At 38.2% G+C, this 20108-nt stretch overlaps 1 protein-coding gene and 1 long non-coding RNA gene across 2 annotated transcripts in view; both read right to left on the reverse strand.

Moving 5' to 3' along the window:
- The window catches only part of LOC150062673 (uncharacterized), a 77326-nt gene that overhangs the window by 42292 nt on the left and 14926 nt on the right, over positions 1 to 20108 (reverse strand). The window lies entirely within an intron of this gene.
- Positions 1 to 20108, reverse strand: part of LOC150062676 (phosphatidylinositol 3,4,5-trisphosphate 3-phosphatase TPTE2-like) — a 49375-nt gene that overhangs the window by 16104 nt on the left and 13163 nt on the right. Inside the window, exons 6-13 of the mRNA XM_090332535.1 lie at positions 19429 to 19538; positions 16005 to 16114; positions 15828 to 15891; positions 14490 to 14554; positions 10757 to 10817; positions 9574 to 9655; positions 9385 to 9473; positions 1077 to 1138 (exon numbers count right to left, since the gene is read on the reverse strand). Of these exons, the coding sequence (XP_090188661.1) occupies positions 1077 to 1138; positions 9385 to 9473; positions 9574 to 9655; positions 10757 to 10817; positions 14490 to 14554; positions 15828 to 15891; positions 16005 to 16114; positions 19429 to 19538 (643 nt within the window). The remainder of the gene's footprint in view (positions 1 to 1076; positions 1139 to 9384; positions 9474 to 9573; positions 9656 to 10756; positions 10818 to 14489; positions 14555 to 15827; positions 15892 to 16004; positions 16115 to 19428; positions 19539 to 20108) is intronic.

A 20108-nucleotide genomic window follows, 5' to 3' on the forward strand; every position in this document is an offset into this window, starting at 1 on the left:
GAAAGAATGACATCACTCCATTTGGAAGGAAATGGAAAGACTTAGAAAAAATAATATTAAGTGAAGTAAGTCAGACTCAAAGAAATATATACTCAATGGTTTCACCTATTTGTCATAATCAGTAGAAACCTTGGGCTCTCCTAGCAGCGATTTGCAATAGAGCAAAACCTAGATACATAAGGACATACAGTATGTCGCTAAATGAAAGGACCTATAGGAAATAGAAACAAAAGCCATAAAATGAGTGATTGTTGTCCTTAATGTACTATGTTATCTCCCATTTCTTTTGCTGTCTCTTAGTTATCTCATATTTTTATAGTATTTCACTTTGTTATCTGATATATTGTATATATGCGTATTTGGTTATTTGAAATTGGATAGGAAAGGGGCAAAAACAAGATGAGGGTGGGAGTGGGGGGAGGGAAATGGGGACCAAGACTTGAGAAAGGGTATCAATGTATGTGAAGTAATGCACCTTCTATCTGGTGAAAGTAATGTAACCCTCCTATTAATTACAATAAAAAATATTTTTAAAACTCATTATAAAGGTGTTGTACAGAGAGGCTACAATTACATAAGTCAGTTAATGAGGATACAGCTTTTTAGAAAACGTTGATTCTTATTTCTTAAATACGGAATTACAAAGTCACGTGTATATCCTACAACATTAAAGAAATGGTAGGAAGGAAGTAGTGGGTTGAGATGGAGGGAGGAGAATGATGAACGAGTGACCTTACTCACAATGCACTGAATTCTCAGATTCCTTTTTTGAATGGCAACTACTTATAGATGGTAAAAAATATACCTTAAAATGCTGTTCTTCTTAGTGATTCTGAATTTGGACATTCCTTTGCATTTGTGTCTTACTGCTCTCACTATAGGCTTGGCCCAGAACAAGAATACAAGGGTACAAGTCCAGTAAATAACTGCATATTAAACAAGGCTGCATTAATCCAGGTTTTCACTTTCACTTAATCACCATGAGCTAAGCATTTCCTTAATATTTTACCATGAATGCTTCAGAACTAGCAAATTCAATACATATAAAAGACTAAGTATCAAAACCTTTTTCCTACCTTTGCGGTTAAAAATGTGCCAGTGGCAAAAAGTAGAATAGATATCATTGTTCCTGTTCGTCCTAGAAAAGAGCAGAAATGAGTTCAAGAAACCTTTGTTCCAGTGTAAAAATACACTCACAAATACTCATTTGGTATTGGTACTGTTTCTTCTGAAGTGCTGCTGTCTCAAAATTTCCAATTGAGAAATATTAAGACTTTATTTTTCATTAATGTAATGAAAAGAACGCTGGTCCTCCTGTATAATTCCAGATTCCCAGGTGGGAAGATCAGGATGGTTGTGATTCCAACCAGCTTAGGCAAAATAAGCAGGACCCCATTCTCAACCAACAAGATGGGCCGGGTGCTTCACATCTACAGCCCTCATTGTGTGGGAGATATAGAAATGCGTTTCAGACTGATGCCAGCTCAGGAAAATGTAGGATACTTTATCTACAAAAAGCATTGAAGAAAAACAGATCTGAGCATATACCTGAAGTGGGAGAATGCTGGCCAAGCACGTGCCAGGTGCTGAGTGCAAATGCAAGCAGGAACCCACATTACCAACTAGAACTGTGGTCCCTATGTAGTTGTATTATTTGAATTGTATTGTGAACATTTGCAAACATAAGAATATAGAGAGACAAGCATAATGAATACGCATATTCCTATTCCTCAGATTATGTAATTCTAAGTATTTTGCTGTAGTGTTCTTGCTCACTTTCTACCTCAGTTTACATGCCTGCTTTTCTCTCTTCTCCCTCTCTCTTTGCCTCTGCCTGTGTGTGTGTGTGTGTGTGTGTGTGTGTGTGTGTGTGTGATAGTGTTTTGTAGCAAATACTTTGACAATTATAGCAAATCCTTGACTTCTTCCTGCTTCAAATCACTCATCCTCTAAGTCTCTTCTCTTACCTTCTACTTATATCTTAGTTCTGTCCTAAAAAATTTAAGTTTGAAAATATGTTCTTTTCTCTTTCTATATTCGTCCTTATAATCTAATTTTTAACATACCCTTTCACCTGAAAAGTACGCATTTTTCATCTATTCTTTAAACATTTTTTTCCACTGGAGGAAGAACAGATTTATTATCTTCATGTACAGAGAAATCAACATTGCACATCTAACCCAGCTTAGTAGCCAATTCCTTAGCCTTTGCCTTTTCCAGCTTGCCAATTTGAGTCACATATTTTGGACTGAGGACGTGCCTTCCCAGTGAGGATAGATCTCATCGTGAGTATATGTCTTGGGAGCTTCAACTCATGAACTCCTTTGGCTTCTTTTGATCAAGAGAAGGTACTATACCAATTCAGTCATATTATCTCTACTTCTAGCCTTTTGTTTGTTAAACAGAGACAACCATCTTAGGGATTTTTTTTGCCTGGGTTGCCACAAATCTCACATTCCTGAGTAGCATGGGTTACCAGTGCCTGGGTGAAACTTTCACATAGGCAAAAACAAAGTATCTTAAATGCCAAGTGAGAAGTCATTCATGTTGAGGTTCTCAGAAGATATGCAAATGGCTAATTGATACCTAAAGAAATGTTCAACTTCTTTAACCATAAAGAAAATACAAATAGAATCTGTGCTGATTTCATCACACCAAGGCAAAATGGAAGTCATAAAAAAACAACAGCAAAGGCTGGCAAGTATGGAGCAGAAAGGTGAGAATGAACTATATTAGTATACTGTTGGTTGGTTTGAAATTAGTCTATCCACTAGAGAAATCAGTATGGAGGGTCTTCTTCAAAACACTAATCATAGACTTACTTTGTAAGTTTTATAGGTCTTATAAGTTACAAGGTAACTTCCCATTTTATAGAATATATTGTTTGTGACTTTGGATGTGGTGAGCTCTGTGTGTGTGTGCTGTGTGTGTGTGTGTGTGTTTCATACATTTTACTACAGAAAAATCTCAAACCAACAATTTAATGGTACAACTTAAAATGCTGGAAAAAGAGTACCAAACCCAACCAAAATCTAGTAGAAGGAAACAAATTATTAAAAGTAAAGCAGAATCAAATGAATTAAGAATCCAAAAAACCCCAGAATCCACAAACAAGGAGTTGGTTCTTGGAAAAAATTAACAAAACTGAGAGACCCTTACCAAATCAGATCAAAAAATGAAGGGAGAACACCTAAATAAACAAAATTATAGACAAGAAGGGCAATACAACAACAGAAATTACCAATATCCAGAGCATCCCAAGGGATTACTTGTCAAATCTTCATGCCAACAAATTTGAAAATCTAGAAGAGATGGACGAATTTCCAGCAAATATTGAAATAACCAAACTGAACCATGAAGATCTAAATCTACTAAACAGACCCACTTCAAGTAATGAAATAGAAAAAGCAATAAGAGACCTCTCATCCAAGAAAATCCCAGGACCTGAAGGATTCATAGCTGAAATCTATAAGGCCTTCAAAGAAGAGCTCACACCAATACTCCCCAAAATCTTCAATGAAGTTAAAAGTGAAGGCTCTCTACCAAACCCATTCTATGAAACCAGCTTAACCCTCATGTCAAAACGAGACAGGAACTCATCAAAGAAAGAGAACCAGAGACCCAGTTCTTTAATAAATATTGATGCAAAATGGCTCAACAAAATATTGGCCAATCAACTTCAACAACTCATCAAAAAATTATACACTGTGATCAAACAGGACTGATCACCGGGATCCAAAGCTGGTTCAATACATGCTAGTGGGTTAATATAATTCATCACATCAAAAGTAGCAGGGACAACAATCACATGCTCATCTAAATAGATGTAGACAGGCATTTAACAAGATCCAACACCCCTTGATGCAAAAAGTTCTGGAGAAAGTAGGAATCATGGAACATTCCTCAGTATAATCTTACACGACCACCCTACAAACTAGCATAAAAGTAAATGGAGAAAAGGTAAAGCCATTTCCTCTGAAATCAGGAATGATACAAGGATGCCCACTTTCTCCACTCCTGTTCAATACAGTATTAGAATTCCTAGCCAGAGCAATAAGGCAAGAGCCAAACATAAAGGAAGTTGAAATAGGGAAGGAGGAAGTGAAACTTTCTCTCTTTGCAGATGACAGGATTCTTTTTTCCATACATCTTTTATTGTAATTGATAGAAGGATTAGATTATATTTATCAGATAAAAAGTGCATTACTTCATCTTGATTTCCTCCCTTCCCTATCCAATTTCAAATGACCAGTTAAGTATATATAAAATATATCAGATAACAAGGTGAAATATTGTAATAATATGAGATAACCAAGGGACAGCAAAAGAGATGAGACATAACATGGTACATTAAGGACAACAATCACTCATTATATGGCTTTTGTTTCTACATCCTGGAGGTGCTTACTAGATTTTGTTCTATTGTAAATCTCTGCTAGGAGAGCCCAAGGTTTCTACTGATTATGACAAATGAGGGAAACCATTGAGCATATGTTCCTTTGAGTCTGGCTTACTTCACTTAATATGATTTTTTCTAAGTCTTTCCATTACCTTACAAGTGGGACAATGTCATTATTTCTGACCTCAGCATAGAATTCCATTGTGTATAAACACCACATCATCTTGTTGATCCACTCATCAACTGAGGGACATCTGGTTTGGTTCCATATCTTTGCTATGGTAAATAGTGCTGCGATGAACATTGTTGGGTTCGTGGATTTAGTATGTCCTTGTTTCTGGACAATTGGGTAAATGCCAAGTGGTGGAATTGCTGGATCATGGGGTGATCTATGTTTAGTCTTTTGAGGAGCTGCCAAACTGCTTTCCATAGTGGTTGAACAAGTTTGCACTCCCAATAACAGTGTAGTAGTGATCCCTCCTGGCCACATCCCCTCCAGCATCGGTTGTTATTAGATTTCTTGATCCTGGCCATTGTAACTAGAGTGAGGTAGAATTTTAGAATTGTTTTGATTTGCATTTCTTTTATGACCAGAGATATTGAGCATTTCTTCATGTGTCTATAGGCCATTGTTATTTCTTCTTCAGAGAAGACTCTCTGTAAGTCTTTGGCCCATCTTTTAATGGGATGGTTGTTAATTTGGAGATTAGTTTTGGAGTCATTCAATTTTTTGAGCTGCTGATATAGTTTAGATTTGAGGCCCCCAAAATACAAAACAAAACAAAACAAAATTAAACTAAATCATAGACAAGAATGCAAATACCACAGCAGAAATTACCAAGGTACAGAACATCCTAACGGAATACATTTCTAACTTTATGCCAACAAATTTGAGGATCTAGAAGAGATGAATGAATTTCTAGCCAATATTAGCATACCCAAGCTGAACCAAGAAGACCTAGTCCAAATAAACAGACCTATGTCAAGTCCCGAAATAGAAATGGCAATAAGAGACCTCGCATCCAAGAAAAGCCCAGGGCCAGATGAATTCACAGCTGAATTCTATGAGGCCATCAGAACAGAGCTCACACCAATACTCCTCAAGCTCTTCAATGAAATTGAAAGTGAACACTCTTCTGCCAAACTCATTGTACAAAGCCATCCTAACCCTCATCCCAAAACCAGATAGGGACTCATCAAAGAAAGACTCATCTCTTTGATGAATATTGATGCAAAACTGCTCAACAAAATACTGGCCAACCATCTTCAGCAACTCCTCAAAAAATTATACACTACGAAAAAAATTATACACCAGGCTCAAACAGGATTCAGCACAGGGGTGCAAAGCTGGTTCAATAGACGCAAGTAAATTCCTATAATTCAACACATCAACAGGAGCAAGGGCAAGAATTCCATGATTGTCTCAACAGATACAGAAAAGGCATTTGACAAGATCCAACACCCCTTTATGCTAGAAGCTCTGGAGAAACTAGGAATCCATGGAACATTCCTCAGTATAATAAAGGCTGTGTATGACAAACCCACAGCTAGCATTATACTTAGTGGTGAAAAGCTAAAGCCATTTCCACTAAATTCAGGAATGAGACAAGGATGCCCACTCTCTCCACTTCTCTTTAACATAGTATAGAATTCCTAGCCAGAGCAATAAGAAAAGAAGCAAGTAGAAAGGGGATCCAAACAGGGAAAGAGGAAGTGAAACTTTCCCTCTTTGCAAATGACATGATTCTTTATTTAAAGAAATCTATAGATTCTACTTGCAAGTTGCTTGAGCTGATTTGAAACTTTGGCAAGGTAGCAGGGTATAAAATTAACCCTCAAAAATTAACAGCCTTCCTGTATACCAGCAATGAGGGGATTGGGGCAGCAATCAGGAAAGCAACTCCGTTTGCAATAGCCTCAAGGAAAATAAAATACATAGGAATTAATTAACTAAGAATGTAAAGGACATTTATGATGGAAACTTTAAAAACCTGAATAATGAAATTTAAGCAGATCTGAAGAAATGGATAAACTTCCCATGCTCCTGAATTGGAAGAATTCACAACATGAAAACGGCAATCCTGCCAAGGGCTATGTACAAATTCAATGCAATAATCATCAATAGCCCAATGTCATTCTTTAATGAAATTGAAGAAGAAATCCACAATATCATATGGAATTATAAAAGACCCTATATAGCAGAAAGAGCAACTCTGAAGGAATATCAATATCAAATTTCAGACTCTATTACAAAGTTATAGTAATCAAAACAACTTGGTACAGGCACAAGAATAGGGCAGAGGACCAATGGAATCAAATTGAAGGCCCAAAAATCAACGCACAAACCTATGGCCACTTAATCTTTGATAAGGAAGCCCAAAAAATAGAATGGAAGAAAGACAGCCTCTTCAACAAGTGATGCTGGCAGAACTGGTTAAGCACCTCCAGAAAATTAAAGTTGGTACCTTCTATGTCACCCTACACTAGGATTAGTTCCAAATGGGTCTTAAAAACTTTACAAGAAGGAATGGGAGATACACTAAGTCCCCCTGGCACAGGTTGAAACTTTCTTAATAAAGACCAAACAAGCACAAAAAATTAAATATAGTTAGGACAGAGGGGAATGCATTAAATTGTAGAGCTTCTGTAGGTCAAAGGACATAGGTAGCAGGTTAAATAGAAAGCTCACAGAGTAAGAGAAGATCTTCACTAATCATACAACAGACAAAGGCCTCATATCTAAAATATACCTAAGCTACAAAAAAAGAATCATTCCAAAATTAAGCTCCAAAGAAATAACCATCCTATAAAAAGATTGGCCAAGACTTAGAGTCTTCTCTGAAGAAGAAATAAGAATGGCCTATAGACACATGAAGAAATGCTCAACCTCTCTAACCATAAAAGAAATGCAAATCAAAACAACTTTGAGATTCCACCACACTCCAGTTAGAATGGCCATGATCAAGAAATGCAATAACTACAGATGCTGGCTGGGATGTGGCCAGAAGGGATCATTACTACACTGTTGGTGGGAGTACAAACTCATTCAACCACTATGGAAAGCAGTGTGGCAGTTCCTCAAAAGGCTAAACATAGATCACCCCATGACCCAGCAATTCCACGACTTGGCATTTACCTAATAGTCCAGAAACAAGGACATACTAAAGCCACTAGCACAACAATGTTCACTGCCACAATATTTATCATAGCAAAGGTATGCAACCAACCCATATGCTCCTCAGTAGATGATTGAAACACCAAGATGTGGTATTTATACACAATGGAATTCTATGCCGCCATCAGAAAGAACGACATTACACGATTTGTAAGGAAATGGAAAAACTTGGAAAAAATCATATTAAGTGAAGTACTGAAAGAAACATAGGCTCAATGGATTCCCATTTGTAATAATTAGTACACATCTAGGATGCCCCTAGCTGAGGAATACAGTAGCTCAAATCCTACATACATAATGCCATATAGGATGAGGCCAAATTAATGGACTACTAGGACATGGAAACAAGAGCTTAATTATAAGTGACTGTTATTGTAATGTATTATGTTCTTCTCTCTACTCTTGTGTTGCCCTTTGGTTAATCTCATATTGTTACAGTATCCCACTTTGTTACCTGGTATATTATCTAGATGTTACTTGTGTATTTGATATAGGGGGAGAAAAATCAGGGGAGGGGTTGGGCAGAGGGAAATGGGGACAAAAACATGAGACGGGATATAGATGTGTGAGAAGTTTGGCACCTTCTATCTGGCAAATATAACTGTAACCCCTCTATACACTAAATTTTTAAAAATAAAGTAGATAATCAGCTGAGCAAAGAGGTATATGCTATGGAACCAGAGAATCTCCAAAATGGGTTAAGAAACAACACAAATAGCAAGACAATACATTAACCTTTCCTAAAGCAGGACAAAGAGGGAGGTATGGTGGCCATTTCTCCCATTCAGCACACAGAGGCAAGGGCAGGAAGATAACAAGCTTGAGACTATATAGGGAAATCCTGACTCAATCAAAACCAAACAAATGCTCACAAAACACAAAGCCAGCCATAGTGGCTGTATTACTAGCTATTCAGATATAGACAATGGGGAGGTTTGTCATTCAAGACAAGCCCAAATCTATACAAGAATTCTTCTCAAGTAAAAAGTAGAGCATCACAGTATGTATCCACGAACCCAAGTGTGTGAAAAAGTTAACGAGGGTCACAGTCTAGTCCTTTCTGTATTCAGGATGAAAAGTGAGAACCAATGTGAATAATGACTAAAGCAAACAGGTATGAGGAATGTAAGTGGCTCCAGTAGTGAAGGGCCCCAGGACGTGTGAGGCCTTGGGTTCCGACCATATTAATGCCAAGAAACAATACAAAATCACCCCACACTCCCAAGAATCAAAAGGCAGTGTGGTAGGACACAGTACCTGGAAAGACATTTCTGAAAACGAAACCTTAAAGTGGCCAACAGATTTATGAAACAATTCTCAATGTCACTAGCATCTTAAAAGCCCAAGGTGAGAATGCATTTGTTAACTAGCTTCATTCAGCATTCCACATTGTATATAAATAGGAAAGTATTACATTTACATGATACATAAGTGCAGCATTGTCAGCTAAAGAAGAAAAAGGCATCGCTGCAAATGAGATACAAATGCAATACCATCCTGAAGTTGAACACTGTTTGGGGGAGGCAAGTATACATGGGTAAACCAAAATGGAAGAAACCCATATAATCAGCAATTAAGGGAAGTAGCTCAGTGTCCTCCCTTCTTTACATTAGTTTTTCCTTTGTTCTTCCCTCCCCTTCTCTATTTTCCTTTTAGTATTCTTTGCTTCTTTCATCCTTTAAACACAATATTAATATGTTAGCAATGATGAATCTATCTGAGGAGTAGCAGTAGGTATCTTCCTACTGCCCGTCAATATTTATTCTCAACTATCTTTTTACAAAGGAGACAGAAAGGAAAGCATCATTACCTTTTCCACCTTTGCAGTGAATTATGATGATGTTGTGAGGATCCTTGGATAACCAGGCAATGACTTCTTTAGAGAAGGAAACCATCTCTCTGGTTTAACAAAAATTTTTAGTTAATTAAAATTCATTCCCAAATTCCAAGCCCAGTGAATTTAGTGCTTTTCTGAACATCAGTGTGGCATCAGACTTACTCAAGAGTGGGGACATTGTGATCATCTATCATTATTCTATGCACACGGTGATGAAAATACTTGGGGTCATAAGACCATTCACCTGAAAGAAATGAGATATATGTCAGAGCTGTATGCCTACTGACATGAAAGTTAGGAACGAAGTTTAAAATTTCTCTTAGGAATTCTTATCTCCTTTTATTGTTCTAAAAGGATTTTTAACATCACCAGCACGAAGGTCCTGAGAGGAACACAGGCAGACCAGTGGACCAAAGAGCCAAAGAGACATGAAGGATGTTAGGGACAGATTCTTGTCCTTAAAGACTTTTTCATCCCAAGTAATCTAAAATCAGCTCATGCTTTATATTCCTTACCTTTAACCTTCTAACAGAGTGATTATTCGATCTTCTAGACTGCATATCCTATCATCCTGCATTCTGCTTATTCTATCTTCTAGACTGCTTATTCTATCATACTACATAGGTACCACTAAGCAGAGGTTAATGGTGCTGTCTAAATGCTCAGTCCCTGAAAATATCATTAAATGTTTATTCTGACAATAAAATGCAATAAAAATGTACATAAAAATCATGATTGGGAAATCAGGGGACAGTGAAAGGGAGACAAAAACATGAGAAGGGGTATCACGGTTTGAGAAGTAATGTAACCATTACCTAAAAAAATCTAACTGTAACCCCTCTATACATTAACCCTAAATAAAGTACAACAAAAACCCCACACCACCATAAAAAAATCTAGACAGGTGTTAATGTCTAGACAGGAGAAAAACTGAAGACAGACACAGCAGAGAAACTGGGGCACATTCTTCTCTTTCTTCTGTTTTCTTTTGTCGTTTCTCATCATGCGCCTTGTTCTCATCACCAACCCTTTCTGGTGGATCATGGAACATACTTGCTGAATTGTCTGTGATACAATCTGGCATGAAAGGCAGGAAGAGTTGATTGAGCATAAGAGCACGAGCAGATCTTTCCTGAGCACTTCCTCTGTAAGTCTGCCTCTTCGGTCTCACTGGCCCATCTCTTTCTTAGGGAATGTTGTGCTGCCAAGCTCACACAGCACCAGCGCATTACAGAGATTTCTGATCTGACTTCTTACTACGTAATATTTACAATTAAATGAAAGATACCCAAGGTGACTTTCTTACATATCTACAGTAGCAAATATATTAAAGTGATATACATACTACAAAGGTTGTATACAAAATAATGCTCAGGATGTCTGGTGTTGAAGAAACGAGCCACTTCCTAAAAAAGATAAATACATTCATAAACTATATTGTTGAAGGCGGCTCCTTTGTACAACTACTTAAAGATACTAGTAAAACATGCTGTCTACTTTTGAAAACGCTTTTGTCACAGCTTTAATCTTCTGATTTTCTTCTTCTTCAAGTCTGCGAAATGCTTCTTTTGACCTAAGAGTATACACTAGCTCCCCCCTTGTTCTGAAGGACAAAGAAGCCAAGCATTCATGCCTTCTTATTCTTGTCTATCTCCAGATAGACCCTCATATTAAACAGGAAGGTGCTGGAGGCATTAAGGTAGGCATGTTAAATCTGTCCAAGTCTCAGTCTGAATGACCTGCCCTTAGCCTTTGTCTCTGGAGGCCTGGCCAGTGTTTATAGTTCTGGATTTTTCTCTTCAAGATGACAAGAAAAGGCATTGTGTTTGGAAAGCAGTCTGCCTTTTGCAGTTTTATAAATCCTGTTCTTCCTGGATCCCTAGATATCTATGAAGTGACTACAAGAGAGCATGGCTAAAATCAAGAACACATTGTATTTTCCAGCAAAAGTAGCTTTTACTTGACTTAGGGGCAAAGGGACATGGCCTGACTGCATACAGAAGTGGCCAGACTTGTTGATGCTTCCTCACTGTGTTTGTTTCTCCAGTAACTGTGGCTGTGTCCCACGCATCTGCACTCTGACCCTTTTCTTTCTATATTCAGTGTTGTTCAAAATACAATGCTGAAACCTTCTTCCCTTTGAAGGACAAGCAGGAGCATATGACCTGCTTAGCCTCCTCAGGAATTAAGTTTGTTCAGTGTTATGTTTATGAGGTACAGATCAATACAAAGTACAATGTTTACCCTCATTGTTTTCAAACTCAAATATTTAAAGTCATATGAGCTATAAAATGTCCACTCAAAAACTTCCAGCTGCCAAATTTACATCTCTTCCTCCAGCTTTATTTTGTCATAGTTGCATGTTTTCCTTTCTACCAAATGGATTTGCAGAATATAATGCATTTCATGACACTTTGGAGCAGTATATAACACTATACTTTCTGTGCGTGCATTTTCCAAAGATCCATAAATATTAATCCTATTTTTAAAAGAACAACCATGGCACAAAACTAGAATTTCTGTTGCTGGTAGAAAACTCAGTTACAAAAGAGCTACCATATGTTTCTACTATGAGAAACTCAAGAAACATTAAAACTGATCTATGGCAATCAAAAATCAAAAGAACACTTTCAGTGTTTGAAAAGTGATTATAAATGCCAGAACATTGTCAACAATTTGATAGTGGTGTTCATTGCATGCCCTCATACATAATTGCGTTAATAGACAAATGTAAGATGAGGGCAATGTGGAGTCTGCATCAGTAAAGGTTTATTTATATAAGCATGCATTACATAATGATAGATTTTCAGTTAAACACCAATTGTTTTTTTTTGTTGTTGTTTTTTGCCAGTCCTGGGATTGAGCTCAGGACCTAAGCACTGTCCTAGGACTTTCTCAAGGCTAGAGCTCTACCACTTCAGCCTCAGCACCACTTCCGGCTTTTTTCTAGGTATGTGGTACCCTATTGTTCTTTATTGATACATATGGAAGAATAAATATCATGCATATTACTAAATACCACATGAGATTTTGAGACACACACATGTATATGCGTATACACATACAAAAACACATACATACATGTGCATAAATCAGGTTAAATACAACTATTATGTCAAGCATTAGATAACATCGTAGTGAAACTTTAAAATCCTTTCTTCTTTAATAATATATAACACAATGCTGTTGTGTGTAATCAATCTACTGTGTAACAGCTCAGCGAAAAGTTACCTCTTATGTCATTATAATCTCTTGCTCATTGATCAACCTTTGTCCAAACCTTCCTCCTTCTGACTCACCCAAGTTTCTGATATTCACTAGTCTAGGCTCATCTTCATTGAGATCAATGCTTTTTTATTTCACATATTCCATACTTGCCATTTGGCTTATTTTATTAACATATAACTTCTCCTTTTGTGTTATTGACAATGACAGTTGTTTGCAGGAGTAAACAATGCACTATCATGTAGAGGTGCCACAACATTCACCTTGGAATGGAAACTTAAGAGGTGGATTTCATCTCTTGGCTATTCACTGCTGAGCAGTGAGCTTTTAACCAGGGGTACATATGTCTCTGCCACATAATGATCTCTTTAAGTCGCATCAACACCCACTCGAGGTATGATTGGATCCCAGGATCATTGAAGTGTGATTTGTTTGAGAATCTTCACACTGTTTTCTTGAATGTCTATGCTAATTGATATCCCCATCAATAGCTTGCCATGGGCCATCTTTCTCCACAAGTTTACTAGCATGTGTTACCTCTTAACTATTCAATAATTGTCATGCTTGTGGAATGTTGCAGTGCTATCACATTGTGGTTTCCATCTGCATTTTTCTGATGATGAGTGAGGTTCTACATTTTCTCTTACACTATTTTCTTTTACCAATCCTGGGGCTTGAATTCAGTGCCAGATACTCTCCTTGGATTTTCTCAAGGCTAGGGCTCTACCACTTGTGCTACAGCACCACTTCTGGCTTTTTCTGTGAATGTGATACCAAGGAATGGAACCCAGGGCTTCATGCATACTAGGAAAGCACTCTCCTACTAGGACTTGCTCGCTTGTCTCATAAGAGTTTGGATAACTGATGCCCAGCTTACACAACAGTACTCTTATGGGATAAAGCTGCTGAGAATTCCAGGAACTTACTTCAAGTACATTCATTGATGTTCACACACTGAGTGATCACTCATCAGAGCATTTCCTGTCATTGACCACTGAATGTAAATACATTATATATGAACCCATACACAGATCTCCAATTATATTTCATTAAGGAAAAACAGTAGGAATTACTACAGGAATTCACTGTATGTGAATACATACGTACATATATCCCTAACCCAAAATTTTATGTACTTAGTAAGGAGCTTCAAGGGGCTTAAAATTAAGTTAGTCACTTACAGAGCCAAAAGTGGGATTTCCCTTATTTAATTATCAGGGAATCTATGTGAAAGAACATATATATTTTTAGACATGGCTTTCTTCTCTCTGAAAGACTACATATGGGGACACAATTCCTCTCCTCCTGTGATGGAGCCTATTTTCTCATCCTTGAATCCAGACTGCTTTTGTAATTCATTTTTGTCTTAGCTAATGAATTCAAGGCCACTCACACTCACTTGAAGACTTAGTCTTAATGTAATTACATCCATTTGCTTGCTGTTCCTAAAGCCATCTCAATGGTCCCCAAGATCTAGCTGCCTGGGTGAAGAGACATAATAACAGAGAGGCAATCAGAAAAGCCAATTCAGATTAGCTAGTCCTCAGAGGAGCGGCAACTGATCAGAGATGCCCAGATCAGCCCAGTGAAGTAGCCAGTCCTGTACCTAATCATTGGAACCACTCCATTAAGCCCCATCCAAATGTTCAAACCACTCTATCTTGAGATAAATAAATGGGTGCTCTTACTAATCAGTAGGACCTCCAGGGCTTCGCATAAACAAAAGCAAGTTGATACCATGCTTTTATGATTTTTCACCAGAAAGAATAAAATGGTAGAACACTGCTTTGCCTGGGTCAACACTAAGCTCTTGAGTCTATAGAGTTCACTCTGTGCTGCACAAATATGCTTACCTGCATTGGATTCCTATAGAACGTATGTATCCCAGAGGATGGAAATGACATGGCGACAAGACGGTCTTGAAAGCAAAAGAATCCCTATTAGGAAAGTCAGTACAGATGGGAACAACAATAATAACAAAAATTATTTGTACATCTATCCAGGTTCTTTTCTCAGAGTACAAGAAGAGTTGATATGATAGTGACATAACCAAGATGATGCATTAAGATGAAGTAATAGAGGTCTAGGGAGGTGATTTTGTGGCAGAGCGTTTGACTTGCATGCAAAAACACTCTGAGTTGGATTCCTCAGGACAACATAAACAGAAAACACCAGAAGTGGCAGTGTGGCTCTACTGGTAAAGTGCTAGCCTTGAGCAAAAGAAGCTCAAGGACAGTTATCAAGTTCTGAGTTCAAGCCCCAGGACTGACAATACATCACAAAAGTAAATAAATAAGCTATGCAATATCATAATATCCTTAGGCTCAACAGGAACTTAGTGTTTGAAGCCCTCTTCCCTTAGCAAACCTGACCTCATGGATAATGAACTTGTTCTCTGGGATTTTAGAAGATTAAGAACTCTTTCTCTTGGATGCTTAGATAGCTAACAAAACTGAATAAATAATAAGTGAAATTTTAATGGAGCCACTTGAAATTGCACCGTATTTACTGTCTAACCACCAGGAAGTCTTTTGTTTGAAATGAATGAGATTACCTGTGCCCAGATGTAATCTACCAATATATTACCATAACACAGTAGCCTATGAAATCATTGAGAAAAATACTTTGAGAGTATGGAAAGGACGGACGGAAAGAAGAAAGAAGAGAAGGTAAGCGAGACAGAGAAAGGAAGAAAGAAGAGAAACAAAAAAGAAAAGAGAGAAAGCAAAAAAGCTAGGCATTTTTGGCTCAATCTTGGAAATCAGCTATTCAGGAGGCAAAGATCTGAGGAACATGGAAAGACTTCATGTCAATAAATGGCTTGGTACAATGGTGTACAAGTAGAAGAACTGTAGCTCAGAAAAGCTGGGACAGAAAGCAAGAGCCTACCTTGAAAATAACAATTACATAAAAAGTGCTAGTGGTGTGGCAGAAGTAAGAGAGCCTCCCAAGCAAGCAAGAGACTGAGTTCTTTTCCCAGAACCACCAAAGAAGCCAACGTAGTAACAAATCACAAACAAAAAGCATAAAGCAATGTGCCTTAGATAAAAAACATTGTGGTTTGGGAAAATCAAAGGGAATATTCTTACTTCAAAGGAAAATGTGGATTAAACATAAGTCAATCACATGACAAGTTTCAAAAAACAGTACTATAATTAAGAGAAGTCAATCAACAGTTAAGTTTCACAAACCAGTGATGTAAGTTAAATCTAGGTCAAATCCATCCTTGGCATATCGTCTCTTATTGCCAGACACCTGGGAGGAACAAAAATGATGAAGCTGTAAAACAGAAGTCAACCACAAAGAATTTGATATTGCTACCTAAAACTTTTACCAGGATGGGAAGCAAACATGTCCTACCCACTTACCAGTCTTCTGATTAATTTTTCTAGATGTCTTTTCTGAGTTGCAAGGTGAAAAATCCTCATAAGTGTTATCAGCCTCAGAAGCCGAAAGAATACAATCATTCTAAAAATTTATAGATACATACTTTTAGTTCAGAAAGAGAAGAGTTCATCAATACATACGTTTAAATCTGTGTACATATGTTACATTGCTCTGCACCACCCCCATGGCCTCCACGTTCTGCTCTAGTGCTCTAACAGTCAGCTATACCCCTCATCCCAGAGGACACTGGGTAACATATGGACATACTTGGTGGTCACAACCAAATGGATGCAGGTGCTAATCACATCTAGGACTGCTGCTAAACACCCTACAATAAATATGAATCTAGGAAGAATGATAGGATGTTTTTGTCCTCTCTTCCCTACCCAAGTAATAACTATCTTCTCAAAATATCAGTAATGCTAAGATTGAGAAATTACTGTCTGGACAAACAGTAACGAGTTCATTCAGATTTACAGACTATTTTAGTTTTCATCTTCCCCCCAAATGGACTTTGATTGTTTGTACATTGGTGTTATTCCTTTTAGTAACAGAGGCTCCCTACAGCTAGTACATGCATATCAGGCAGGGAACAGGTTGCAATACTTCCCAACCATACTGGCTGGTGTTTCTCCTCCATTCAGAAACACAAAGGTGTGGTCATGTCCAACAAGATTCATTTGGCAGAACTGCTTCAACCATGGTTCACAGATCCCAGAGTTTCCAATTCAGTGGTCTAGGGTGGAGGCTGATGTGTTCTTTCTTTCTTTCTTTCATCTTTTCTTTCTCTCTTTCCTTCTTTCTTTCTTTCTTTCTTTCTCTCTCTCTCTTTCTCTCTCTCTCTCTCTTTCTTTCTTTCTTTCTTCTTTTCTTCCTTCCTTCCTTTCTGTCCGTCCTTCCTTCCTTCCTTCCTTCCTTCCTTCTTTCCTTCCTCCTTTCTTTCTTCCTTTCTTTCTTTCTATCTTTCTTTCTGAAAAACGCACTTTATTGGGAAGCAGAGTGCTGCACAGCATAGACAACAGAGATTGCCAGATGTGAGACCTACAAGCCACATTTCCTAAGACAAAGGGGAATTTTTAGTAAAATCATCTGACTCATGGTTTCCACTGGGCAGGCACTAATGGCTTCCCAGTAGAGAGCCAGGAAAACTCTCATCACTTTCCTGAGGCAATTGTGGTTCCTAGGTGTGCCTTCTTGTTTTGAATAAACAAGGTTTTCTTTAGATTTTTTGAAGTCTACATTTGTTACTTTCATTCTGCGTTCCCTCAAGGCCATCAGCCCAGCTTCCGTACAGATTGCCTTATTGTTGGCCCCAGAGAGATCATCTTTGCCCTGATCAAGTCATCTAGAGTCACGTTGTCTGCCAGGACAGTCATGCTTTTATGAGTGTGGAAGGTGAGCTTATTTTTTTTCTCATCTGGCAGGGGGAACTCAAACTTTCTGTCAATGAAGCCTGGTCTGATCAGTGCTGGATCCAAAGTTTCTAACTGATTTGGGGCCATGATCACTTTCACATCCCCCCTTGAATCAAAACGATTCAAGTGGCTTAACAGCACCAACATGGTTCTCTGAACTTCTCTCCTCACCTCCAGAGTCCAAATCTTACATCCTGTGCCAATGACATCAATTTAATCAATAAACACAATGGATGGTTCATGTTCTTCTGCAACTCGAAACAATTCCCATACAAGTAGGGGCCCGTTGCCTAGGTGCTTTTGAATAAGTTGTGAGCACACCACTCTCGAGAAAGTGGCCAGTGTTTCATTTCCTACTGCTTTAGCCAACAGTTTTACCTGTGCCAGGTGGCCTATAGAGAATGATGGGTGTTTTATACCAATCTCTTCATAATATTCAGGATGAGTGAGAGGCAATTTCTCAGATTCCTTAATATACTGGATTTGGTTGTCTAAGCCACCCATATCTGCATATGTCTCCTGGGGAGCCTCTCCACCTTCATCACTGTGACCAGGGGGACCGTGTCATCCATTAGCATCTCTATCACCGCATGCACTTTGTGGTTGAGCAGGACTGAGCAGCCTGGTTCCAGCAGGTTCTTGTCCAGGATGGAAAGGATGATGACACAGTGCTCAGAGCCCACAGATGTGGACACCATGGCACAAATGTCATCAGTGATCCTCTTCCAAGGTGCCTACCGACATCAGGGTCCCCCCCAGGTCATCCACCTTCCATCTTTCCTCCTCTTGCTTTGCTTCTAATAGCTTCATTTGTTCCTGATTTCTAAGAAATTCTTCTTCCATGAGAAGATAATCTTTAATTATCTCTAACTTCAGTTATTTCAAGCGACACTGAGTGTAAGGTGTCACCAGTGGCAGTTTGCTGGCAGCATCTGGTCACTTCATTTTCTTCTTCTATTTCTCCACTCTAGTTGGTACAGGGGCTTCATATTTCCTTTTCTTGTCCTTATCATCCTTCTTGCTACCTCTGGCCATGACCATGACTCTGACTCTGATCCATCTTGATTCAGCTACTGTAGCTGCTACCTCAAGTGTTGTCTTGCTAGCAAGGTCTCAAGTGGTGTTGAGGTTGCCCATTGAAGGAGCATATGGATTGAGGTTATTTTCCTGATCCAAACCCTAGCAAAAGCAATATTTACTTGGGGATCACACTGGACCTCTCAGAAACTTTGGTAAGAAAGAATCTATTTCTTTGATTTCTAATGAATATAGCTAAAAGCCTCCTAACATTAGCCTTCCAATGTACATTGGTATTTTTCTATCTCATTTAGGGAAAGGGAGATAGAGACAGAGGCAGACACAGACACAGATACAGACAGACAGCCACAACCATACACATATTACTTAGTAATCCCTTACTGCTTTAACTTTGCCTTAACATTCTTCATTTTACCAAACTGCCATTGCAAAAATCCATTATCTGGGTTGCCATATACGGGATTTCCTGCTTTCCATCGGCTATTTTTTAGAGAAGTATAACTAGAGCCACTGAAACTTCATACATGTTCAAGTCAATACACTTGCAGTATTAGGAAAAGCAGATTAGTACATCATCAAGGGGGGATTTCAAAATGATGTTCCAGTTCCTATATCCAATGGAAGTACTTTAGTGAAGACACCTTTAACTGGCCTTAAATGCTGTCTTTTTTTAGATCTCAAGGGTATGAAAATGTATCATTTTCCCTTCATTTGTTCTTCCATTTCTGTGTTACAGTCCCTTGAAATCAGGTTCTCACACTTGCTAAGTAGGCCTCTACCACTCAATCCATGTCATCATCCCTAATATTTTATTTTCAAAAAATGTATCAGGTTCAGAACTTAAACATAAATCAGTTCAATGTACACAATTTAAGACAAGAATAAGTACAAATTAAGGAACAAATGAAAGAAAAGTGTGACAGTTAAGTCATGGGTTTCCTACCTTTGGATTTCTTAAAAAATGTAGCATTAAAGAATATGTATGTGATGTCCATAAATAAAATAATGATAGTGATGGCAGCATCTGTAATATTGAGGAAATCTGAAAAATAATGCTTTTTCCTGTAAGAGAAAGTTAAAAAAATGGTTATCTTCTTTAAGAGGATAGAGGAAAATCTTTAGAACAAAAAGTACTTGACGCAACTTCATTAAAATTGTTATTGTAAGAGATTCTATGAAATGGATGGACTGGATTTGGGAAAGAGAAAACATAATACTGGTGGAAGGTATTCAAGTAGTAAATTTGTATTATTACATACTTGCCTACCTGATGACAATCAAAGCTTAATGAATAAGCCATCTACCCCAGCCATTGGACAAGAGGCATGCACTGCCTTCTCTAATGGAGTTGGAAGAAGACAAGAGCAAGTGTACAGTTCTGTTGAGCAACAATTTCAGTACATCATACTATCCCCAGATCAATATGTGAGTATCATATGAGATGGGTAGGAACTGCGCTTCTGACCTCATAATCTGTCCTTGCACCCACAATGGAATCCCAAGGGGCTGCTGTGTCCTTAAAAGGACAAAGACAGACATCCATCTACCAGACTCCTTTCCACCACTGACTCCTGCAGAGGTGAGCACTAGTCCTCCAGGAAAAGCATCTTCACACTCTGAGGCAGTCTGTCA

This window comes from Megascapheus bottae, chromosome 5, assembly GCF_031878675.1.
Source record: "Megascapheus bottae isolate mThoBot1 chromosome 5, mThoBot2.hap1, whole genome shotgun sequence".
NCBI classification, from domain to species: Eukaryota; Metazoa; Chordata; class Mammalia; order Rodentia; family Geomyidae; genus Megascapheus; species Megascapheus bottae.